The following is a 27,239-nucleotide window of genomic DNA, read 5'->3' as shown; positions in this document are numbered from 1 at the left end:
TTATCAATTATGTAAACTGATCTCCTGTATTTTATTGTAAATGTAGATCTTTCAATTAAATTAAATTAAATTAAATTAAATTAAACACGATGACGCCACATTAAATGTCCCGAGCAAAGCTCCCTCGAAGGCAACACATTATTGTGTTTGAGCGCATACGTTTCTGCGCATTTCTTTCTGTTCCTCCGCAAGCGTGCTTGCATATTGGCCCTACCTAGCGGACGAAAAAGATAGCTGTCTGAAGTCTGACGTCACACATCTTTGAACTCTTTCATTACAACGGAAAATAAAAATTGAATTTTCGACCATTTACAGTTATTTTTTCGGAGTTTTAACCTCAGATATGGATTTTTCACAACTTTTTACATAGGAATCGACCATTTATCAATAATTTTTACCCATTTGTAACTGCTCCATTTCTCTTTTTCTCTCTCTCTCTCACTCCTTTCTCTCTCTTCCCCTTCCTCTCTCTCTCTATTTACATATCTTACCCTCTCTTTCTCACCCTCCTAGCTAACCAGGCAGTTCCCAGCAAGCTTGATAGCTCAGTAAATCAGTTATTTACATAGAAATCCATTGTTCTCTGTGTTTCAGACAGCAACTTCGTCCTCGGCAACGCGCAAGTTCCCTCACTCTATCCTATTGTGTACTGTTCAGATGGATTCTGTGAGTTATCCGGCTTTGCGCGTGCGCAGATTATGCAGAAGGGTTGCGCATGCAAGTTCCTATATGGACCTGATACAAGTGAGGAGCACAAGACGCAAATTGAGAAGGCGCTCGAGTCCAAAACCGAACTTAAACTGGAGGTCATCTTCTATAAGAAGAATGGTGAGTTTCTGATTATGATTAGATTGATTAGGTACATAGGTATGTATGTACCTATATTTTTATTATTATATTTAATATTTAGTATCATGTTTTTTTTCTATAGGGGTTCGACGTCAGTATAATAATAGGTAGGTAACAGCTAAGGTTTTTAGTGAACGGCAATTTACCCACCTTCCGGAATAAGCTAATCGCCTACTCACATTAACCTCTATCCATCAGCCTGAGTGGCGCCTATAAAAGCCAGCCACATGCGATTGCAAAGATGGTCACAAATCCGGATCCATTGAGAAGTTTTTCAAAGCTAACTTTCCCCTTAGTAAGATCCCTAATCAAGTCATTGGTGAAATCCCCGATAACATAGCAGTATAGCATTGTTTCGACTGCAACAAGTCACAACTGCAACAAGTCACAACTGTAACAAGTAGGCTATGTACTTAACGCAAACTATTCAAATTAAAATAAAATAATACCCCCTACTCCTTCTACCTCATCTATCCCCTCCCCTTTTCCGCCATTACCTTCCCCTCCATCCCCTCTCCCATCATATTTCCCCTCTCTTCGTTTATACCCACCTAATACACTTCGTCCTTTCCTATATAGTATTCGTCCTTCCCTTTTCCTCCTACTCCCTCCCTTCTCCCATCACATAGTATTCCCAGGGTAGTATACAGTCTCGTGTCATACCGCCTGTTGATTTCACGAGGAGAGGGGAGGTAAGAGGAGGAGAAGCAACGAGAGAGGGGTGGTAGTGGTCTCTCTCTCTCTCTCTCTCTCTCTCTCTCTCTCTCTCTCTCTCTCTCTCTCTCTCTCTCTCTCTCTCTCTCTCTTAGACCTTCCCTGTCCTTTTCGCTGGGCGCATACTAATTATACTATAGGGTTTTCAATTGCATGAGCTAGGTAAGCCTTAGCCTGCATTCTGCATTGTATTAGCCTGCATCCTGAATTAATAGATAGGTACTATTATACATAATATGCATAAAGTATGAAGATATAAGTAAATATGTATGTATACATAGAGGTCTATTATTATAGGCGATGAAAATTGATTTCCTCTCTTTAGAACTGGGAAATATTCTCTTTACATTTCCTATCTTGTGGTAGGTAGGCGGGAAATTTCATTTTTCTTTCCTCTCTTTTTCTACTCTTCTACTCTCCTAATACCTACATTTTCCCTTTAAACCTTTTTTACCACAATATTTCTTCCAGAACATTATACATGCGAGATATAGGGAATACATAGGTAGGTACCTATTTCTTGTCTCTATAGGGTTACATTAGATGAGGGGGGAAGGGATTTTGTTTGATGTGGTAAGCCCAGTGTCTTCCTACCAGGTACCATGTGGCAACACTGGGTGAATAATGCGGTGTTGCCAGAGCAGCGTGAAGGGAGAAATTTGACAGAGCAAGAATAAGTTCAATAAACTGTATAGAACCCTCGCCTTGAAGGGAACCAGACTAGTTACCTTGGAGTGTAGTTCACTCAACTAACCTACTTGTTGCGCGTTTTCTAAGGAAATGTAACAATTGAAGTCTTATTTTGTTTCCGAAATCGAGGAGGGAATGAGGACAGGATATGAGAAAGCCAGCCGTTCCAAGAACGAACCTTATCTGTTTATAATAAAATCCGCCCTGGGATGGATTCGAACTAACAATCTAGCGCTTACAAGGCAGACGCAAGTCGGTTAGTTGAGTGAACTGCAACAAGTAGGTTAGTTGAGTGAACTGTACAAGTATAGATACGCGCAACAAGTAGGTTAGTTGAGTGAACTGCAACAAGTAGGTTAGTTGAGTGAACTGCAACAAGTAGGTTAGTTGAGTGAACTGCAACAAGTAGGTTATTTGAGTGAACTGTACACAAAAAGTATAGGTACAGGTTCCCGGAGGAAAAATCGATCTATAACTATGTAGGTAGGTAGGCCGTTTAGTATCAGGCTTATGTTTATGTGTTTTGAGGAAATGAGAAAGTGTGTGTGTGTGTGGGGGGGGGGATGTTGTATGCTGAAAATCGTGAGGTGAATTTCATTATAATCCCATAATCCTGTCCAAGGATAAAGAAAGGAAAACTTACCCATAACAATTTTATCACTTTTTGAAGAGCCACAAGGGACTTTTTCTACTGCTCTTTACAAGTTTTATAACCAATAATTTTAGGAATTCAATAGGTTCTCCCCATTCAATTTATCAAAATCGCCTTCTTATTTCTTCTTCTCCCTCTTCCAGGTAGTTTACTGACCAAGTCTTGCTCTTCTCTAGCCTGTTCTGCGATAGTAGGTATGGAATAATAATAATAATAATAATAAAAATTCTTCTCCTCCTTTTCTTACTTGCCTTTCCCGTGTTCAATCGGGGTGGGCGTTTTTCCGTCATCCTTTCAGCCGAGGGTGAATGCATGGGCTGATATTTGGTTTTGGGTCCAAAAATTTTTACGGATGCCTGGGTGGCTGGGTGCCCTTTGCACTCGACGACATTTTCTATTTCTTTAGCAAAGCAGTAATAAGCACTATTATCTTTTTTCCTCCTCCTCTACTCTCTTCTTCTCCTCCTAATCCTCTTCCTCCTCCTCTCTCTCTCTCTTCTCCTAATTCTTCTCCCTCCTAATTCTCTCTGCTTCCAGCTCCTACTTCTTATCTTTTTCGTCCTTTTATGTTTCTTCAACAATTCTCTAGTTTTCCTTCCCTTTTCCTCCTACTCCTTGTTTTCTTTCTGTTATTATTTCCCCAATAATTCTTCCTCTTCTCCTTCTCCATGTCTCTGTAATCTCCAAATCCTTCTCTCCTCCCTTCTCTCTGTCCGTCAGTATTTTCCTGTGTTCATTTCGACATAAACATCATTTCGAGTCACTCCATAGCTTCCTGCTACCCTAGGAACACTTGAGCTTAGCAGGAAAACAACTTATGCTTCAGCTTTTTTGCTCGTTGGTAAGAAAAAAAAAGAGGAAGAATTAAAAAACAAGATAAGAAGAACTGAAAAATACTCATAATAATAAATAAACGGAAGCTTTTTTCCTTAAGCATCACTTGTTCTTCTTGACTGATATTTTCCCGGTATTTATTTAATAATGGTAGGTGTTAGGTGTACCCCCCGGAAAATCAGGGGCATTGATAGTCATGCAATGATAGGGGGAGTGTGTTCTAATATGTATCAAGGATGAAAGATGGCTATAATTACCCCTTTAATTTTAGTTTGTCCTCTTAAAATTACACTAAATAAATAAAAAGATTTAAATCAACTTGAGCAGGTTGAAAACGATAACAAATTTAGGAATGAAATTGTATGAACTCCATGAAACTGAGTAGAATATGCAATATGCAATAAAAGATAAATTGGTGGATGCTACCATTACTCCATACTAAAATTTAGTTGTAACTGTTGTAAGGTGTAGTGAAGCTGTGAAGGGTCGAGAGAGTCGAGACAAAATGACCTGTTATTAATATAAACTCAAACCTAGATGAAGGGTGAAAGGGGAAAGGGGTCTATTCAGTATTAACCGGATGGCTTTAGAATGCTTAGATTAACTAGGCAGGTAGAGTAGTAGGTATTTAGGTACCTACATAGGTAGGTAAGGAAGTAGCTATTCTATTGTGTTTTTCTCAAAGGTCCGTGACGTTGGTTGACAGGGCAGTGTTGAAAATGACCAAATAACCCTTTCCTTCATACTTTATTCTTTTCATTTCTCTTCTCTTTTATCTCCTCCTCTTCTTCTTCCTCCTCCTCTTCTTCCTCTTTTTCCCATTTTCTTCATCTTCTTCTGCTAGTTCTTCTTCTTCCTTCTCTTTCACATCTTTTCTTCTTCTCCTTCTTATTATTTTTCTTCTTTCTCTCTTTTTATTCCTTTTCTTCTTCTCTTCTTTTTCTCTTTCACCACGGGTTTTGTCCTGAGGGAGCTTGTACATTTCCGAATAACAAAAGAAAGGAAGAAACAGAAAAGGAGAGGAAAAAAATATATTAAGCCACTTAAAATGAGAACCCCTGCCTGGCATTCTAATGGAAACGACGAAACGAAAAATAAAGAGCTCATTTCCATCTCTCTCTTTCTCTCTCTCTCTCTCTCTCTCTCTCTCTCTCTCTCTCTCTCTCTTATTCGTCTATTGATATCCTCTCTAAAGCCTGATTCACACTATAGTGCCAGTCAAGGTCCAGTCACGGTCCGGTAACGGTCCGATCAAAAGATTGAGTATTCACACTATCGTTCAAGCAACGTTCATGCTTCGGTCATGCTTCGGTCATTTTTCTTTCATTTCTAGTTGGTCTGAACGAAGGAATGTTGATCGTTGCTTGATCGCTACCTATTCACACTACAGTGCCAGTCTCGCTCCGGTCACGGTCCAGTTTCGGTCCGATCAAAAAGATTCGTCGCGAGAATGTTCCAAATTTTGACTGTGAGCTGACCGTTACCGTAACTTGACTAGAACGTCTAGTGTGTACACTCACATTTACTTGCCTTCAACAATCATTTGATCGGACCGATACCGGACCGTGACTGGACCTTGACTGGCACTATAGTGTGAATCAAGCTATACTCAATCTTTTGATCGGACCGTTACCGGACCGTGACTGGACCTTGACTGGCACTATAGTGTGAATCAAGCTATACTCAATCTTTTGATCGGACCGTTACCGGACCGTGACTGGACCTTGACTGGCACTATAGTGTGAATCAAGCTATACTCAATCTTTTGATCGGACCGTTACCGGACCGTGACTGGACCTTGACTGGCACTATAGTGTGAATCAGGCTTTATTCTCAAATAAAATAAATAAATAAAGAGGCAATAAATTGCAATAAATAGAAGTTTAGTTGTAAGGTGAACGGTTGACGGTTGATCGAAATAAACTTACCGTTCAGAAAGAACAGTTCAGTTCAGGAACGAACTTTTTCAAAGAACCAGTTCCTACAGTTCGTTCGTTCTTTTCCCTTTTCCCATCTCTAGCTCTCAGGCCGTGTTTATGTAACGGGCTGAGATGAGCTGGGATGAGGTGAGATGGGATATTGTTTCTACAGTTTTGCATTGGAGTGGTAACTTAAGCAAGGATAGCGTGGGATTGTTGGGCATTTTTTCTAACCCTCTGTCCCGGCGGCAATTTTTAAAATTTATTTTATATTTATTTTTGTTTGCTTTGTAATTCGCTTGTTTGTAATATCTAATTTAAATGAAAAGTATAATATAAACGTGCAAACTAGAGATAAAAAGTAAAAAATGAATTCAGATTGTACGCGTTGCGAAAAAAAATCAAAATTTCGAATTTCCCGCCAACTTTACAAGTTTACAAGCTCATGAAGACTCTGTGTTAAGTTACCACATAATTTTCCACACGCCAAGAAAGGCCAAGAATGGCCTAGCTCAGCCCAGTACATAAACACAGCCTCAATGAGGTAGTCTTGAGTCCTATCCAATCAGTAGAAGCACTGTTATTATCATACAGGGCTCTCTCTCTCTCTCTCTCTCTCTCTCTCTCTCTCTCTCTCTCTCTCTCTCTCTCTCTCTCTAACTCTCTCTCTCTCTCTCTCTCATGGTGATTTTATTTATGGCTATTATTATTTTACTATTATTTTGAAATATCTGTACATACTGGGTGGTGGTGTTGTACCAAGGTCTGGTTCTACATATTTTTTTGTACCAAATAAAATTACTTAATAGACATATTACCTATTATAGACGGACCCATGATGTCATAGGAAGCTTCAGGTATCTGTCACCACCGATGATGCATGTCGCAATTCCTCCATTATTCTCGGTCTTGAGCATCTCGCATCCATGTCTTGCCAGCCCTTTTGACGAGAGGGTCTTCCCATCTTATTGGTGGTCTTCCTACAGATCTTTTAAATTGACGGGGGACGCCAAATGACGCCGCAATATAACTTAATGTAATTCCTGGGATTTGAACTACAATAACGCATGTCCTCAGCTTACGTAAGAAAAGAATAGAATACTCGTACATGTTTTATTTGCACATTTGCACATAAAATACATGATAGTACATCCTACAATGGTCAATTTCTAATCTAAGTGGCAAAAAATTTAAAAATATAAAGAACAACCACAGACTCTTTTCATTATTAGTAGGTATTAGGTATTATCTAAGTTTTTTCTTCTTCCTTTTTTTTTACCAAGATATTTTTTGTTGAGACACCCATTTAAAGGTTACCATGAGGAGGAGGAGGAGGAGGAGGAGGAGGAGGAGAAGGAGGAGGACAAAAACCTCTTGAAATAATTTATATTCATATTTTTTTACTTCATAATATTTTCTCCATCTCCAAATTTAATGTTATCCACTTTTCTGCAAACCGTATGAAAATAATGACTTGCTTCTTGCTTTAACCAAAGTAACAGGAAAGAAGAAGAAAGTAACAGAAGAGAAGGAGAAAGAAACAGGAGAAGAAGAGGAAAGTAACAGGAGAGAAGGAGAAAGAAACAGGAGAAGAAGAGGAAAGTAACAGAACAGAAGGAGAAAGAAACAGGAGAAGAAGAGGAAAGTAACAGAACAGAAGGAGAAAGAAACAGGGGAAGAAGAGGAAAGTAACAGAACAGAAGGAGAAAGAAACAGGGGAAGAAGAGGAAAGTAACAGAACAGAAGGAGAAAGAAACAGGGGAAGAAGAGGAAAGTAACAGAACAGAAGGAGAAAGAAACAGGGGAAGAAGAGGAAAGTAACAGAACAGAAGGAGAAAGAAACAGGGGAAGAAGAGGAAAGTAACAGAACAGAAGGAGAAAGAAACAGGGGAAGAAGAGGAAAGTAACAGAACAGAAGGAGAAAGAAACAGGAGAAGAAGAGGAAAGTAACAGAAGAGAAGGAGAAAGAAACAGGAGAAGAAGAGGAAAGTAACAGGAGAGAAGGAGAAAGAAACAGGAGAAGAAGAGGAAAGTAACAGGAGAGAAGGAGAAAGAAACAGGAGAAGAAGAGGAAAGTAACAGGAGAGAAGGAGAAAGAAACAGGAGAAGAAGAGGAAAGTAACAGGAGAGAAGGAGAAAGAAACAGGAGAAGAAGAGGAAAGTAACAGGAGAGAAGGAGAAAGAAACAGGAGAAGAAGAGGAAAGTAACAGAACAGAAGGAGAAAGAAACAGGAGAAGAAGAGGAAAGTAACAGAACAGAAGGAGAAAGTAACAGGAGAAGAAGAGGAAAGTAACAGAAGAGAAGGAGAAAGAAACAGGAGAAGAAGAGGAAAGTAACAGAACAGAAGGAGAAAGAAACAGGAGAAGAGGGGAAAATAAGATGAGAGAGTTGAGGAGAGACAGAATTTCTAAATCAGGAATTCCTAAACTTTTTCACCACCCCCCTTTTCAAATTTAAAATCCAGAATGGTATTAATGTGTAGCAAAGCTTATCGGAGGCACCGGGTCAAATTTTTTTTTTTTTTTTTTTGTGCCTGGAATAAAATTCAGAAACTGATTTCCAAAGCTGTAAGTAATATTCATAAGTTCTCAAAAGGCTCTGCTTTATCACAAATATAATTAATGATTTAATGTTTACATTGATGTTTCTTACAAAATTTTCCAAGCAATGTTTTTCCACTCTGTTGTTAATTTACCCAGAATATACTGACGCCCCTCAAAGGGTACGTATCCCCCAGGTTGAGTACCACTACCAGGTGTATTATATTCATGGGTGGTGATAAATTTGTGTTATTTTATATTTAATGTGAGAACATTTCTTATCAGCATGTCTATGAATAATGTAATACCCCCCTCCCTCTCTCTCTCTCTCTTTGCTTTTCCTGTCTTTCCATTCCCCCCTCTCTTTCTTTTCTCCTTACTGTCTACTATCTGTTCTTATTTTCCTTTCTCTCTATTAAACCACATTTTGCCTGGTCTTGAAAAAAAGTTCCACAAAAAATGTGCAATTTTTCACCTAGTGTTTGATATACCCTGTCAGTATAGACGTGTCTGTAGAGAGAGAGATTTGTTAATACGATTAAAACGAAACAGACAGGAAAAACTGAAATGAACTGCTCTCTCTCTCTCTCTCGCTCTCTATTCGGACCCAACATTTGATAATGCTATTAAAAATTATATTTTAACCCCAGAAAAATTCTCGTACTCTCCTTCCTCTCTTTCTCAATTCTCAATGTAATGTGCACACCAGATGCTTTGTGGCTAAGAGAGAGAGAGAGAGAGAGAGAGAGAGAGAGAGAGAGGAGGAGGAGGAGGAGAAGTTAGAGACGGGATTGAGAGACAACTATGTACCTAGACCTACTGTGAGATTAACGAAGGACAGAGAGAGAGGGAGAGAGAAAGAGAAGAAGGGAGGGCAGTTAAAGGTGGGGAAAGAGAGTAATGATTAGGATAGAAGGGAGAAAAGAAGTCACATTAGGGTAGGATGGGGGCATAGTACAGGGGTAAGCTGAACTAGGATATAGGGCTGGTTATAGTAGATTAGGGTAGAGAAGGGTAAAAGTTCAGTGAGGGTAAGGTGAAGTAGGGCTGGATAAAGTAGTTTTGGTAGAGAGGGGTAAAGACCTCCCCGGGAGCATTAGGATTTTATTTCCATGCCCATCTGTTGCACCCTAGACTCAGCTAGGTAGCTTTAGCGTCTAGATTTCATGACTGTCTGAATTGTGCGGTGCCGAATAACTTTTCGCTTCCCCACTCATGTGTGGTAAGGGGAGCACTCGGTTGATTCAATGTTGTGAGGATTGAGGAGATGTCCCAAAAGACGTTGGCAGAAATCCTCATAGGGCTTTACATGTTAAAATCTGGTCCTCTATAGTCAACAATAAAATGTCCTCTATCCCGTCTAGTTAGCTTGGAGCATAGCACGCCTGTCTTTTAAGCTCTAGATTGCGGGTTCGATTCCCGCCCAGGACAAACTTTATCCTAAACAGATATACTAAAACTTACCGAGACAGACCAAAAGAGAGAAAGAGAGAGAGAGAGAGAGAGAGATAAACTACCAGAGTAATAGAGAGGGAATGAGGAAAGAAGAGGTATAAAAGTAGTTCCTGGTTCCTGGGTTAGACAGAGATAAAAGTGGGTAATGCTGAAAATGAGGAAGAGAAGAAGAAAAAGAAGAAGAAGAAGAAGAAACAAAAAGAAGGAAAAAAAAGTCCTCTGAAATATATGTATGTATACTCGTGCAAAAAAAAGCCCGGGGAAAAATATGGAAAAATTATAGTTTATAGGTACATATTATAGAGAAGACATGATATAATATAATAATTATAATACCTACACATCTACACATTCAGAATTTTTTATACATATACCTACCTCTACATCTTTAGGCAGGTGACACACGGGTAAGAATTTCTTGGATAAGGTGCGTATACACTACACAGTACACGTACACAATACATCTCTACACAGAGGTAGCGCTGGCGCTGAGGCAAACTGTATTTTGTTCACAAATACCTACTGTGAACCGCAGCTAGCAGCATTAGTACCTACGTACCTAGGTTAATTTTCAACCCACAGAGTTGCCGAAGATATGTCGCGGAGACTTCTCTTTTCACTACTTGATGGTATAATATGGTATATGGGAATATGGGCCGAAATCCTATTTTTTGAGCAGCGACAAGTGGCAAAAACTCGAGAAATATAAATAAAAATAAATAGGTAGGTTAAAATAATAAGGTTGTTTGATAATTAATAATCTTGTTGTTGTTGTTTTTGTTGTTGCTGTTGTTGTTGTTAACGTTGGCAACTACATCTCCGTTTCCAGGCCCAGGAGCTCCGCCACCTCTACAGGATTGGTCCATAAGGCTGTGTTGGTCCATAAGGCTGTTGGGTCCAGGATGGTTGGAAGGTCTGGACAGTTGAACAGGTGGTGGACGTCGTGAGGTGATCCACTGCACCTGGGACATCGATCAGGCACAGATGGATCTATTCTGGCCATGTAGTGCTGCAGTAGTTTGCACCAGCCGGATCTGAGTTGGGCAAGGGTGGCTCGGGTCGATCTTGGGAGTGACACCTCAGCCCTGTTGATGTCCGGGACCACATTGGTACCGAGAACACGGTTGGACATGTAACCTTCGATTGCATCGTTCACGATGTTGGTGTGGATGTTCTTGGCTATGTGTTTGATGTTCTCGTTGGTTACGCTGTCCCCCATTAGGTGTCGTTCTCGTAGTATGGGGAGGTAGGTGTTCACTAGTGACCTCCTAATGCTTCGGGGGGGTTGTGGTGCAGTGACGATGTTGTTACATGTGTGAGATGGAAGTAGACATGTAGCAAGGTATTGCAGTGAGAGAAGGATGTTGTGCTGCTTCGTTTTTCGTGCGTGCGTACTCGAAGATTATTAATCGAGTAAAAGGCTAACGAGAAGCCTTGGAAAAGATTTAATTTGAACCCTGTATAAACCAGTTTACTCGAGGAAAGGACACATCTTTTACGTAATACCTACTATACATAGCGATTAGTACTCGTGGACCAACTACCTTAGGGGGAAAAAACCTGTACCCTACAGATTACATACAAGAGAGAGAGAGAGAGAGAGAGAGGGAGAGAGAAAGAGAGAGAGAGAGAGATTGGATGAAAAGGAAACAGGAAAGAGAGGGAAAAACTTCAATATTCTAAAATGTAAAATTTTCCAGTGCTTTTTGCACTTTTTTTTACTATCTTTGTTACTATTGTTCTGAATACGCTTTTAGCATAAAATTTCTAGGTACCTACCTGCCTTTGAATAGAATACCTATAAGCACCTATGTATTCACCTACTTATATTCATACCTTTTTACTTTCTGTTACCTTAAAGTCTAATGTTAAATTTATGTTGGTCTGGTTTTGGATGTTTTTCATGCATTTTTTGAGTGGAGGAATAAAATATACAGAACAGGTATTGTGAAGTGTATTGCGTAATTTTTGTGGGTTCAAAATTTCAACACAAGAGAACAAGAGTAATTAGGTATACATTTTAAATGGAATCAAACTAGGATTGAAATTTTAAATGTAGGTATTCGAAGTAAATCAGTCATTGGGCCTCGAGAAATTTTGTCTTAAAACAACGATAATATAATATTAATAATATTAATAGTAATATTATACCTATGGTACGAGCGAGAAAGGTATGAAATTTTGTATGCAACAAGGTGACTGTACGTAAGTACCTAGTAGAAAGTTGTGCGATGTTCACTTCACTTTTTACAATGCTATCTACCTATTTATTTACTTTCTAAGCTCTTTCGCCATTCTCTGCCTATACCTATGTATAGATATAACTATTATGTACCTATGTACTTATCCGTGCTTACCTATGTATGTTCTTTGCCTTGAGATTTATTGTCGACTTTATTTAAAAAAAAACGGAAAAAAAAAAAAAAAAAAAAAAAAAACAAAAACAAAAAAAAACGAACGAACAAACAATCAAACAAACCTATCAAACCTATCCTTTTTCATTTGTTTTCTCGACCTTATATTCCCACCTGTAAATTTGTTCCTGCCTTAACAAGAGAAGTGTTGTAGAAAAAAATGGCTCTACATTTATCCTACTACCCTCCTCATCCAAGCATTTAATCCGAGAGCAATTTAGAACAATAACATTAAGCACCTTCACATCACCTTAACTACATTAATTAAATAATTAGAGCGAGCAATAAAAATAAAACGCCAGCCAATTAATAAACATGAATTAAACATGATTACCTACTCCAACGAAATGGAGAAAAAAGAATGCTGTCAGGTTGTTTTGTAGGGCAGGTAGGTAGGTTGGTAAATAAGCACGACCATAATTATAATTACCTATTTAATGGAGTAAACTATTTCTCTGGGTGCCCTTGTTTTCGTGTTTTATTATTATTTTTAATAGGTTTTTTGAACTTCAGTATGAGGAAATGCGTTTTTTTTTTAGATGTACCTTTTAAACTGCGTGTTTTTTTATGATGGTCATTTCACCAAATTTCAAACAATACTCGAGATAATATTGAAATAGTACCTATAGGTACCTACCAAACGCTAGTAAAGCTATTAGATAGCTACGCAATTAGATGCAAATTTAAAATACTCATACCTCCTAAGTAAATAAAAATAACTATCTATTAAATGTATAATAATAATAATAGACTCTTGAGTGGAAGGTAACCACTAGGTGAGGTTAACGCCGGAGGCGTTCTCTACCACCTAACCCTTAGAGCTCCATTACGTGGAAGGTAACCACTAGGCGAGGTTAACGCCTTAGGCGTTCTCTACCACCTAACCCCGAGAGCTCCATTATTATGTGGTCAAAATCTCAAATAAATGAGGATAAAATTCCATGCCTTGGCTGGGATCGAACCCACGCCCTCCTGTTTACTAGGCGACCTACACCAGAGACCTGTTTACTAGGGAAATGTGCACCTACAATCTACATATCTATACAGATCATGTACATAAATACATAACTTGCAAGCATTCGTAGCTCTTAGCTAGTCTTAATAACCTTGTCAGGAAAATGCATTAGTAACAGGTAAGTGAATCAGATAGGTTGCTCCCTCTCTCTCTCTCTCTCTCTCTCTCTCTCTCTCTCTCTCTCTCTCTCTCTCTGAATATTGCGCTAAAACAGAACATGAGAAAGAAGTAGGTAGGTAAGAAGAACTGAGAGAGAGAAAGAGAGAGAGATAATATTCCATAATAATTATGCAATTAAATTAAACGGTATGTTCATTAGAGTGAGAAGGAGAGAGATATCTGCATGTAATTTAAAACGTGTTAATTCGAGGAAGAGAGAGAGAGCAAGAGAGAGAGCAAGCGAGAAAGAGAGAGAGAGAGAAGGAATTCAGGTAAATTCTCTTTGAAGCATGAGAGAGAGAGAGAGAGAGAGAGAGCATACCTATAATATAAATTTTATAATTATCATACCCACATACATAGGTATATAGATAGAGAAGTGTCGCAAGTTATTAAAAGCAGCAATTACGAGTATGTTTCATTTAAAATTATGTATAGGATGCAAAGTACCAGCAGTTAGTAAGTGCCTATCTACCTAACAGTTCTATTTAAACATCATCTAATATTTTATCTAACCACCTCCTCCCAGACCTGTTTAGTAAGCTGCCACCGAATGAAGGGTTACCATAACCATCATAAACACCTAGTGATTCTCATCACCTTTTATCTTCTATCGCCTCCTCCTCCTCCTCTTCCTCCTCCTCCCCTCCTCCTCCTCTTCTTCCTCCTCCGCCTCCTCTATAAAACAAAGAACACTACATAAGATGTACCTACCTCGGCTTCTTGCTGATGGGTTTTCTTATTTATGTTATTTACCTACTTTCACTTTCTCTTATTGATGTAAATTTTCGTAAATACTTTCTCCTGTTGATGTAAATTTCGTAAATATTCTGAATTCTCTGTGACGTCAGTCCTCAGGAAGTTTTCCATTTCAACTTTCCTCCTATTGCTTTCTAATGGAATTCACGTAAACATAAATTCCATTTGTCCTTTTTTCGTCTTCTTCTTCTTTTCTCCCCCGCTCTCTCTTCCCCTTTCTACCAATCTATCTCTCTTTCTTCCTTCCACCTTCTTTTCTATCATTCTCTTTTTGTTACAAATCCAGTAAAAAAGAAGAAGGAAGGAGGAGGAAGAGGAAGAGAATTTCAATACCTCTTCAAATCTCTCTTAACTTTTCCAAAAGAGCACCCAATCCCACCATAGTACGGGCCCACACTGCAGTCACAGAAAGTCCAAATTAAATATTCCTACTTACTCTTGTGATTACATTAAGGGCAGCCTAATTACCTTGGAGAATAGCGCGTCTGCCTAGTAAGCGCTGGATATTCAAAAAAGATTCTCGGAACGCCTGCTTTTCTCCTATCCTGTCTTCCTTCTCTCTTCCCTTTCAGGCCGATAAGACCTTAATAGCAGTTACAGTTCTCTCTACCAAAATGCTTTGGAAAATCTTGAAATAGATAAAAGGAAGGAGGAAAATGAACGTTGTACACTTGCGCACGTACAAATATGATCAAATATTGTTTTACTTTTTTATTTGTTCTTTTGATTTTGAAAGAGAGAGAGAGCGAAAAAGGAGGAGGAGAAGGAGGAGAGAGAGAGAGAGAGAGAGAGAAAGAGAGATTTATGTTATAAGCTTATGAGCAAACAGGTAAGTAACTAAGTATACTTATAGGTACATAGTAAGTATGCTTTACCCTATATGCTCATGATAGTAATGATTATAACCTGTAAATACTTTTAGATACCAGGTAGGTACTTACTACTGACTGTATGAGTAATGCACACACAAAAAAGTGTAAAAAAAGTACAAAAACTAGAAACTCTAGAAAGTACAGCATGGAAATTTACTCACATAATAATGTTACTATATACTATACGCTACGGTACATTAACCTGTTAGAACCTACACTAAACTTTATATGACGTCTGAATCCCAAAACGGATATTTCCAACCATTTCCCGATTTCGAAAATTTGGACCGATTGCAATACTTTCATTACTAGTATAGCTCGCTATACAGTAATAGAAAGTAGAAAGGGAGAAAAGGACAAAAATAGAACTCGTACACATCCAAATGTTAAGCTTTGGAAAAAGTTGGTGCTCCCAGATGTGAGAAACAGGAAAAGGGAAATGAAGAGGAGAAGGAGAAGGAGAGGAAAATAAGGACCAGAAGTTCACGAGAAGTGTAGAGTTGAAAGAGGAGAAGAGAAAGAAATAAATAAAAATAAAGAAAGATATACGAAAATATAAGGATCTAGAAGTTTAAAAATAATTTACTCTCGAGTTGAGAGGGAAGAAAAAGAAGAGAGGAAAAGGATGAGAAGAGGAAGAAGAAGAAGAAAATAGGGACTGAAAAGTTTCAGAGGAAAGTGTCGACTTGAGAGATGTCATTTTGAAAATTAATATCTCTTTCCAGTTAGCAGCAATGACAAACAGCAGTAGCAGTAGTAATAGGTAGCAGTGGTGATAGTAATAGCAGCAGCAACAAACTTCATCCTAAACAGATAAGGTTCGTTCTCGGAACGGCTGGCTTCTCCTATCCTGTCCTTCTCCTCACTTTGGTTTCAGAACGATAAGACATCCGTTTTCACTGTTCCCTCTATCAAACCTTCTAATAAAAAAAGTGCCTACATAGTACCTATAAATCTATGTTGAGTTCGTTGAAAAGTTCGAGGTTCCGTTATTGTATAAAGTTACGAGTTGTATGAAAATTTATTCATTTAAAATTGAAAGTTAAAACATTTAGCTGGGACCCTCATGAAATTGTCTAATTGGTTCCATTGTCTAACTCTCCACCTTTTGAATATTTTGTCTTTTCAGATTAGATTTTCGATAGGAAGTTAGATTAGGTTTTAAGTACTCCTTTATCCTGGTATCGAACTCTTTAGTTATCAAAAATAGTAACTAAAATACCTATTAGCTACTAATTGGAATTTTTCGTTTGAACTTTCAAAGTTTCGTAGAGCAGGGTACCTCAATTTGAATAGAGAGGGTAGGGTGTACACAAATGTGTACGCCCGGCATCTACCACTACTATTCAAAAAAGAGCGTCCGGTCTGTAGGCAGAACAATTACGAAAACTCAAGTATTCTGAGATACAAACCAAGTACCCAAATTATGTAGATTTGAACCACTAACCTCCATATTCCTAATCCAGGGAGTTAATCACTGATGTATCAGATGGACCTATCATCATAATTCAAAAATAGTAACTAAAATACCTATTAGCTACTAATTGGAATTTTTCGTTTGAACTTTCAAAGTTTCGTAGAGCAGGGTACCTACCTGTATTGTGTTCTGTTCTTTGTTCTTTACAATATCAATGTAATCTGGTGGCTAACTGGGGGATAAATTATTTATCTAACAGGGAGAGCGTTTTAAATGCTATTCACTGTTACCAAGATCATTTTACTGTGGAAAATCAAACTGTTTCCTAAATCAATACGAAATTTCCGATTATAATATTTCTATGCATCATGATCATGAAGCTACTACGTGTAAGGCCACTAAATGGACGGGTGACCCTGGCATTATTATTGTTAATAATTATGATTATGACAGATTATTTAAAATTTTGTACAATTGACGGATTTATTTTGAAACATTTATTTCCGAGGTGTCAAATTTTGACCGCAGTACCTACGTAGGTACCTAATCGAAATAAAGGATGAGACGAAGAATGTCAACTCCCCACATTACAGGATGAGACAGAAGATTCCAACTCCGCTTTTGTATCAACTTTGAGAAGTGTTCTACTAATTACCATTTGCCTACAGGAGGCTTTTTAAAAATGTTATTTTTTGTGTACATCTGTAGAAAATATTTGCTTTACCCAGAATTTTGATGTATCTTTGCTGCTTTATGTCAACCCTGTACAAGTTTTGCAAAACAAAACAGCAAACTAATTTTATTATTTTAAAGATAACTTGTGTGGGTATATTTCAATTAAAAGACAATTAAATTGAAATAACAATTTAGTTAATACCCTAATTTGTGGTGGTTAAAAGGGTAAAAAGACAACAAATAACATTTTCGTTAATTAACTATGACTACTAACTTATGCTAGAGCTAGTTTGCTAATGTAAGTACAATTCATACAAGCCGAACGCTATCACCATATGGGATGCCGCACTCTCCTCTTGCAGAACTGATGGTTTTTCTATCGGAATTTCTCTAGCGTATGACAGCAACAACACATATCAAAAATGGTCTAGAACAGCGTACTCAACGAATGTGTGTGTGTGTGTGTGTGTGTGTGTGTGCGTGTGTGTGTGTGTTTGCTTATGAGGTAGGGTCTAGCTCATACCGTTTCCGAGATATTGTTAAATTACACCAAAAACCGCCAAAAAGCGGTAAAATACCGCCAACCGTTGCACCGATTTTAACCAAAAGTTTTGTGTCGCATCCTTGTCACATTTGACATCTACATACCAAATTTCAAGTCTCTAGCTCTTACCATTCTCGAGATATTTTGTTCACAGACAGACGGACAGACACACACACACGGACTAATGGCTGAAACTTTAGATTTAGCTCTAGGGTTTTGGCACTAAAAAGCTAAAAACTCACCATCGAAAATTTGACCCGATTACATTACTTTCCTTCCTATAGGAAAGTAAAAAATCTTTGTCAGTAACCTATGTATGTATGTATGGTGTATAAACTTGTAAAGAACATACAGAAGTGTCTTCGTACTAATGAGATGTCATTTTTCTCAGCAGCGCGAGGGGGGGGGGGGGGGGGGGAATAAAACTGGGAAATTTTCAATTTGAATAGAGAGGGTAGGGTGTACACAAATGTGTACGCCGGCATCTACCCACTTACTATTCAAAAAAGAAGCGTCCGGTCTGTAGGCAGAACAAATTACGAAAACTCAAGTATTCTGAGATACAAACCAAGTACCCAAATTATGTAGATTGAACCACTAAGCCTCCATATTCCTAATCAGGGAGTTAATCACTGATGTATCAGATGGACCTATCATCATAATCTTAGAATAGAATAGAATAGAATAGAATATACCTTGTTTATCCTGCCCGAATAGGACTGAAAAGTCCTTTTAACCCCAGCAGTCTAAACAAGGTCTCGTATATTTGATGGGTTATTAAAAAAAAAAAAAAAAACCAAAAAATTAATAAAAAAACCCTAAAAAAAAAAAAAAAAAAAAAAAAAAAAATCTTAGTGTAAAAATGGACTCATCAGGAGACACAATACTTCCCAGTTACTCGTAGGTGCTGGGTCAACACGAGAACACCAGAAAGTAACCCGTTTAAATATTTTTGCAATCAAATTACGGAGTAGGTACAAATTTTCGTCGACTCCGGGAATCGAACCTGGGACGTTCTGCATGACAACCAAACACTTGTAAGCACTAATAGGTTAAGTTAACACATGTAGTTACATAGTAAGTACCTAGGTATTTACTATGTAGTTGTATACTATTTCCCTACATTACGGAACGATGCGATGTAAAAGTTTAAAAGTTCGCATGAAGCTTCTATTCTAAGCGAATACTCCTGAAGAGGATTTCATATAATAAAATTGAAATGGGTACTCACACAAATCTAAAAAAAAACACTTTAGGAATTCCGAAATCTAATAAACCTCCCCTATTTGTATTTCATTTAAAGTTTTATGCCATTAGAATAATGATAACGCTGCTTCCATTACTCTGGGAGAGGGAGAGAATCTTCTCTCGTGACGTATGTATTACACAATGCTCTCCCATTTTATTATACTTACTCAATGTACTTAATTGATATTTTCCCGAGTTTTGATAGAGGAAATGTTAACTAATGCTAAGGTCTTATCGTCTCAAAATCCAAGGATGGGAAAAAGCCAGCGAACCTTATCTAATTAGAGAACGAACCCGTGACCTAGCGCTTACAAGGCAGACGCGATACCCTCTAAGCTAAAACTAGACTGGCTGTAATAGAAAGTAAAAATGTAGGATTCTAAAATAGGGTTTGATTCCCATTTTAGGTATGTGGAACCAAAGTTCAGAAAAGACCATACGTACCTACCTACCTTGTATATAAAAAATATAAAATCTTTCCTGATGATGAGTCTGTTTTCTGTAAGTAACGTGAAGAAGAAAACTCATTACTTAAAATGATGATAATGAAAATGACAATCTTCTGATATACTAGCTATAAAACTTCAAAAAAGCACATTGGCATTTGTCCCGTGACACGGTCGTTGTGAGGAACAGCCAAGACCAAGCAGCCAAGATGAAATTTAATCACAGGTGTTACGAACAGTTTCACAGACACTACATTGAATAATGGCTGTGAAAATACCAGTGATAGGTATAAAACAAAAGATAGTTCGCCATTAACAAACGGCGATTCTAATGTAAAACCAAATACTTTAATGCCCGTCACACATGCATGACATGCTGTATCATGAAATAGACAACTAGCATCATGCAACAGGCAGAATAAAATGCCGGCTGTTGCATGAGATTTCAATTATTTAACCCTCTTGTGCATGCCTGTTACCTCATGCACATCAGACCTGTCACAGTGTCACATGCGCTAGTCCCAATTCCAATGGTGAACTGAGAAGAAGAGAATGGCAAGATACTGCATGTCACGCATGCATGAACAATGAACATGTGTAAGTTACGAAATACTTTGTGTTCTTGGCGTTTCTTTTTCGATTCGAGAAGATTTTGTAGTCACTTAGAGCACCGGTGTATTTTGACATGGCAACTTTCTTAGGATAATAAATTTCGTTATTGAACTGAGAACTTTATTTATTACGATTTCCAAGCAAGAAGGAGAAGGCGAAGAAGGAGGGAGTAATGGAAGAGAATAATGAGAGGAAAAGCGATAAGAGAAAATAAAGGAAAACATAAGAAAGAGGAGACGAAGAGAAATAGAATGGAGAGATGTAGGTAGGAAAAAGAAAAATGGACAGGAAAAAAAAAAGATTGGATGAAATAAGGACAAGAGAAGAAAAAAGAGAAAGAAAGAGGGAAAAAGGAGACAAGGAAGAGGGGAGTATAAAAAAATCTGGTGTGAACATCACACGACTTTCTATTACATTTGCGGAATACGTATTTGAAAAAAAAAAAAAAATGTGAAATTTTTTTCTCAAGCCTCAAGCCGCCTATATGGCGGCCAATTTTTGGTCAAAAAATTTCTATCTTAAAATGCCTTCCGTGTAATAAGGAAACATATAAAGTATGGAAAAAAAATGATTTTTTTTTTTCGAAGTTCGAAACAACATTTGACATCAGGGGATCCCAAAACGGATATTTCCAACCCTTTCCCGATTTCGAAAATTTGGACCGATTGCAATACTTTCATTACTAGTATAGCTCGCTATACAGTAATAGAAAGTAGAAAGGGAGAAAAGGACAAAAATAGAACTCGTACACATCCAAATGTTAAGCTTTGGAAAAAGTTGGTGCTCCCAGATGTGAGAAACAGGAAAAGGGAAATGAAGAGGAGAAGGAGAAGGAGAGGAAAATAAGGACCAGAAGTTCACGAGAAGTGTAGAGTTGAAAGAGGAGAAGAGAAAGAAATAAATAAAAATAAAGAAAGATATACGAAAATATAAGGATCTAGAAGTTTAAAAATAATTTACTCTCGAGTTGAGAGGGAAGAAAAAGAAGAGAGGAAAAGGATGAGAAGAGGAAGAAGAAGAAGAAAATAGGGACTGAAAAGTTTCAGAGGAAAGTGTCGACTTGAGAGATGTCATTTTGAAAATTAATATCTCTTTCCAGTTAGCAGCAATGACAAACAGCAGTAGCAGTAGTAATAGGTAGCAGTGGTGATAGTAATAGCAGCAGCAACAAACTTCATCCTAAACAGATAAGGTTCGTTCTCGGAACGGCTGGCTTCTCCTATCCTGTCCTTCTCCTCACTTTGGTTTCAGAACGATAAGACATCCGTTTTCACTGTTCCCTCTATCAAACCTTCTAATAAAAAAAGTGCCTACATAGTACCTATAAATCTATGTTGAGTTCGTTGAAAAGTTCGAGGTTCCGTTATTGTATAAAGTTACGAGTTGTATGAAAATTTATTCATTTAAAATTGAAAGTTAAAACATTTAGCTGGGACCCTCATGAAATTGTCTAATTGGTTCCATTGTCTAACTCTCCACCTTTTGAATATTTTGTCTTTTCAGATTAGATTTTCGATAGGAAGTTAGATTAGGTTTTAAGTACTCCTTTATCCTGGTATCGAACTCTTTAGTTATCAAAAATAGTAACTAAAATACCTATTAGCTACTAATTGGAATTTTTCGTTTGAACTTTCAAAGTTTCGTAGAGCAGGGTACCTACCTACCTGTATTGTGTTCTGTTCTTTGTTCTTTACAATATCAATGTAATCTGGTGGCTAACTGGGGGATAAATTATTTATCTAACAGGGAGAGCGTTTTAAACGCTATTCACTGTTACCAAGATCATTTTACTGTGGAAAATCAAACTGTTTCCTAAATCAATACGAAATTTTTCAAAAGAGACCCTCGACCCACCTGCGGGTGCGGTGATACCCTAACCGTGGACCACATTTTCAATTGCCCCACTCACCTCCAATCACGCTCCTCCCTCCCCTCACCACCAACCCTTGACAACAACCCTGCCAATATTGATTCGACACTAATGTACATGAAGGCCATTGGCATCTAGGTACACTAAGATCTAGCCACAAACAGGGATCGGCGCGAACGACACAATAGTGTTAAAGCGCCTAACCCTGGCATTATTATTGTTAATAATTATGATTATGACAGATTATTTAAAATTTTGTACAATTGACGGATTTGTTTCGAAACATTTATTTCCGAGGTGTCAAATTTTGACCGCAGTACGTAGGTACCTAATCGAAATAAAGGATGAGACAAAGAATGTCAACTCCCCACACTACAGGATGAGACAGAAGATTCCAACTCCGCGTTTGTCAAGCAGAAGGTCCCGACTTTGATTCCCTGAGTTGAATAATAATTATAATAATAATCCGCTCTTGTTTGAACTGAAAAAATGATCAAACCAGTTAATCAAGATTTTTCTAAATTAAATCACCAGAACATAGGAAGGTTGAAAGTTTAGGATACCTCATAAAAAGGTGTTCTTTCTCATTAAATTTGCGTTGCTCATGATGGAGCGTTTTCCACACAAATTATTTGTCAATGATACACAATTACATGACCTATGGAGCACCCTGTAAATCCCCGTTCCCTGTATCCTACCCACCCTGTAATCCACCCACACCCTGTCTTCTCTCTGTCAATCCTCCTCCCCCCCCCCCAAGTCACTAATTAATTTTATTTACAACCGGGATTCCAATACTTCCTGCTCAATAACTATGTCCGTTTTTTGATCAGATCTGTCAGTAATGTTCAATGAAAGGTATACTGGAGGTGGTAGGTAGGTATTTTATTATTTTTGTCCATAGTGGACATCGAACCCGGGAATTTCTGCAAGCGAACGCGTTACCACATAGTGTTCCTAGAGTTATAACTCAGATCAGATTAACAAATGAGTTGATTTGAGATTCTATCAGGAAGGTTTAGCCTTAATTGATTGCCTTTACGTTTGTTTGTATGTAGGAGGTATGTTTAGGGCTTTAGGTTGGGCTTGAAGAGATCTCATGTTGGCATGAAAGTTTCAAACCAATACCCCGTAGGGGGATAGAGAAGGAGAGAGAGAGGGAGAGAGAGAGAGAGAGAGAGAGGGGGGGAAGGGGGGAAGGGCAAAGGGTGAGTTAGAGGCTTTTCAAACATATTACTCACTTATTTTGAGTGTGCTGATGACACCTCCCCCCTCCTATTTCATAACATATCCCACCCCATATACCTACCTCCCCTCTTCTCCCATAGTAGGTACCTATATTCCACCCCCCCCCTTCCCCTCCCTTCCTTCCTCTAAACAGGCGTGAAAATACATATTTGAAAATTAAACCTCCGATATTAAACTTTTCAAACTAACTTTGTAATACCTCTAATATCTATCCACATGTATCTAGGTATGTATACCTATACTTGTCTATGTATATTTATTTAATTTGTACCTATCTACCTATCCACAACGGGAAATGTTGATTTTACAACAAAATCTAATGCCCGCCGCTCACGATCAGACCGTCTGATAGACCCACAGGTCTGAAGTTTTCCCTGAAACACACGTTGTCTGATAGACCCACAGGTCTGAAGTTTTTCCTGAAACACACGTTAGGTACATAGTAAGTATGCTTTACCCTATATGCTCATGATAGTAATGATTATAACCTGTAAATACTTTTAGATACCAGGTAGGTACTTCCTACTGACTGTATGAGTAATGCACACACAAAAAAGTGTAAAAAAAGTACAAAAACTAGAAACTCTAGACAGTACAGCATGGAAATTTACTCACATAATAATGTTACTACTACGTACATTAACCTGTTAGAACCTACACTAAACTTTATGACGTCTGACTAAACGATTACGAAAACTCAAGTATTCTGAGATACAAACTAAGTACCCAAATTATGTAGATTTAAACCACTAACCTCCACATTCCTAATCCAGGGAGTTAATCACTGATGTATCAGATGGACCTATCATCATAATCTTAGTGTAAAAATGGACTCATCAGGAGACACAATACTTCCCAGTTACTCGTAGGTGCTGGGTTAACACGAGAACACCAGAAAGTACCTAACCCATTTAATATTTTTGCAATCAAAATACGGAGTAGGTACAAATTTTCGTCGACTCCGGGAATCGAACCTGGGACGTTCTGCATGACAAGCAAACACTTCTAAGCACAAATAGGTTAAGTTAACACATGTAGTTACGTAGTAAGTACCTAGATATTTACTATGTAGTTGTATACTATTTCCCTACATTACGGAACGATGCGATGTAAAAGTTTAAGAGTTCGCAAGAAGCTTCTATTCTAAGCGAAAACTCCTGAAGAGGATTTCATAGAATAAAATTGAAATGGGTACTCACACAAATCTAAAAAAAAGCACTTTAGGAATTCCGAAATCTAATAAACCTCCCCTGTTTGTATTTCATTTAAAGTTTTCTGCCATTAGAATAATGATAACGCTGCTTCCATTACTCTGGGAGAGGGAGAGAATCTTCTCTCGTGACGTATGTATTACACAATGCTCTCCCATTTTATTATACCTACTTAATCAATGTACTTAATTGATTTTTTCCCGAGTTTTGATAGAGGAAATTTTAACTGATGCTAAGGTCTTATCGTCTCAAAATACAAGGATGGGAAAAAGCCAGCGAACCTTATCTAATTAGAGAACGAACCTTATCTAATTAGAGAACGAACCTTATCTATTTAGGTATCGAACCCGTGACCCTAGGTATGTATACCTATACTTGTCTATGTATATTTATTTAATTTGTACCTATCTACCTATCCACAACGGGAAATGTTGATTTTACAATAAAATCTAATGCCCCCCCGCTCACGATCAGACGGTCTGATAGACCCACAGGTCTGAAGTTTTTCCTGAAACACACGTTGTCTGATAGACCGCTGTCTGCCAGACCGTAGGACTCGTAGGGTCGATTCCCGTCCGTGGAAAACTTTATTCTATACAGGTAAGGTTCAGAATGACTGGCTTTCTCCTACCCTGTGGAGAGCTCTGCCTGTGGTAGGTACAAAAGTTACATGTTGTTACACTTTGCCGTCCGTGGAAAACTTTATTCTATACAGGTAAGGTTCAGAATGACTGGCTTTCTCCTACCCTGTGGAGAGCTCTGCCTGTGGTAGGTATAAAAGTTACATGTTGTTACACTTTGCGTAGGTATGGAAAAGCGGCCTAAGTCATTTGTAAAGTTATGCCTACCTACCTATGTTACAGTCAAAGTAGGAATTCGATAGTAAACTTTATGTAAGAGTCCACACGAGTTTACACGCGTTAATTTCCCTACCTATGTTACAGTCAAAGTAGGAATTCGATAGTAAACTTTATGTAAGAGTCCACACGAGTTTACACGCGTTAATTTCTAATTAAGGCCGCGGGTTCGATTCCCAGGGCGGATTTTATCCTGATGGGATAATGTTTGTTCTCGGAACGGCTGGCTTTCTCCTATCCTGTCTTCCTTCTCTCTTTGCCAGCCTAGTTAGCTTAGTTGGTAGTGCGTCTGCCTTGTAAGCGCTAGGCCGCGGGTTCGATTCCCGCCCGGGGCGGGGATAATGTTCGTTCTCGGAACGGCTGGCTTTCCTCCTATCCTGTCTTCCTTCTCTCTTCGATTTCGGGACGATAAGACTTCTATTGTAAGCGCTAGGCCGCGGGTTCGATTCCCGCCCGGGGCGGATTTTATCCTGATGGGATAATGTTCGTTCTCGAGGCGGTAAGCGCTAGGCCGCGGGTTCGATTCCCGCCCGGGGCGGATTTTATCCTGGATAATGTTCGTTCTCGGAACGGCGCTAGACCCGGGTTCGATTCCCGCCCGGGGCGGATTTTATCCTGATGGGATAATGTTCGTTCTCGGAACGGCTGGCTTTCTGCCCGGGTTCGATTCCCGCCCGGGGCGGATTTTATCCTGATGGGATAATGTTCGTTCTCGGAACGGCTGGCTTTCGTCCTACGGCATAAATTAAGTTAAGGTTCAGCCAGCCTAGCTAGCTTAGTTGGTAGTGCGTCTGCCTTGTAAGCGCTAGGCCACTGGGCTCGATTCCCGCCCGAGGCGGATTTTATCCTGATGGGATAATGTTCGTTCTCGGAACGGCTGGCTTTCTCCTATCCTCGATTCCCGCCCGGGCGGATTTTATCCTGATGGGATAATGTTTGTTCTCGGAACGGCTGGCTTTCTCCTATCCTGTCTTCCTTCTCTCTTTGCCAGCCTAGTTAGCTTAGTTGGTAGTGCGTCTGCCTTGTAAGCGCTAGGCCGCGGGTTCGATTCCCGCCCGGGGCGGGGGGATAATGTTCGTTCTCGGAACGGCTGGCTTTCTCCTATCCTGTCTTCCTTCTCTCTTCGATTTCGGGACGATAAGATCATAGCAGTTACGTACAGTTCCCTCTGTCAAACCTCTTAAAAAAGAAAAAAAAAACTTAGAAATTAAAAGAAAGACATAGGTACCGTTTAAATAGCTACATCCTAGTCAGCTTGGTTCTCGGAACGGCTGGCTTTCTCCTATCCTGTCTTCCTTCTCTCTTCGATTTCGGGACGATAAGATCATAGCAGTTACAGTTCCCTCGGTCAAACCTCTTAAAAAAATAAAAAAAAACTTAGAAATTAAAAGAAAGACATAGGTACCGTTTAAATAGCTACATCCTAGTCAGCTTGGAGATTACGCGTCTGCCTTGTCAGCACTAAGTCGCGTGATCGATTCCTGCCCGGGGTGGAATTTATCCTAAATTGTATAAGATTCCTTTGAGGACGGCTGGCTTCTTCCTACCCTATCCCTCTCCTCTCTTCGATTTCAGGATGGAATGTGTGTTTGTTCGAATGTGTGTGTGTGTTTGTTTATGAGCTAGAGTCTGAGGACGGCTGGCTTCTTCCTACCCTATCCCTCTCCTCTCTTCGATTTCAGGATGGAATGTGTGTTTGTTCGAATGTGTGTGTGTGTGTGTGTGTGTGTGTGTGCGTGTGTGTGTGTGTTTGCTTATGAGGTAGGGTCTAGCTCATACCGTTTCCGAGATATTGTTAAATTACACCAAAAACCGCCAAAAAGCGGTAAAATACCGCCAACCGTTGCACCGATTTTAACCAAAAGTTTTGTGTCGCATCCTTGTCACATTTGACATCTACATACCAAATTTCAAGTCTCTAGCTCTTACCATTCTCGAGATATTTTGTTCACAGACAGACGGACAGACACACACACACGGACTAATGGCTGAAACTTTAGATTTAGCTCTAGGGTTTTGGCACTAAAAAGCTAAAAACTCACCATCGAAAATTTGACCCGATTACATTACTTTCCTTCCTATAGGAAAGTAAAAAATCTTTGTCAGTAACCTATGTATGTATGTATGGTGTATAAACTTGTAAAGAACATACAGAAGTGTCTTCGTACTAATGAGATGTCATTTTTCTCAGCAGCGCGAGGGGGGGGGGGGGGGGGGGAATAAAACTGGGAAATTTTC

General features: G+C 38.8%; 1 protein-coding gene across 1 annotated transcript in view; it reads left to right on the top strand.

Moving 5' to 3' along the window:
• LOC103509972 overlaps positions 1–27,239 on the top strand; it is a gene marked incomplete at its 3' end in the record, with an annotated part of 117,946 nt that overhangs the window by 38,306 nt on the left and 52,401 nt on the right. Inside the window, exon 2 of the mRNA XM_026824153.1 lies at positions 595–828. Coding sequence (XP_026679954.1) covers positions 595–828 — 234 coding nt within the window. The remainder of the gene's footprint in view (positions 1–594; positions 829–27,239) is intronic.

This window comes from Diaphorina citri, unplaced genomic scaffold (genome assembly GCF_000475195.1).
Source record: "Diaphorina citri unplaced genomic scaffold, Diaci psyllid genome assembly version 1.1 scaffold547, whole genome shotgun sequence".
NCBI lineage: Eukaryota > Metazoa > Arthropoda > Insecta > Hemiptera > Psyllidae > Diaphorina > Diaphorina citri.
This window is presented reverse-complemented; position numbering and strand designations above follow the sequence as displayed.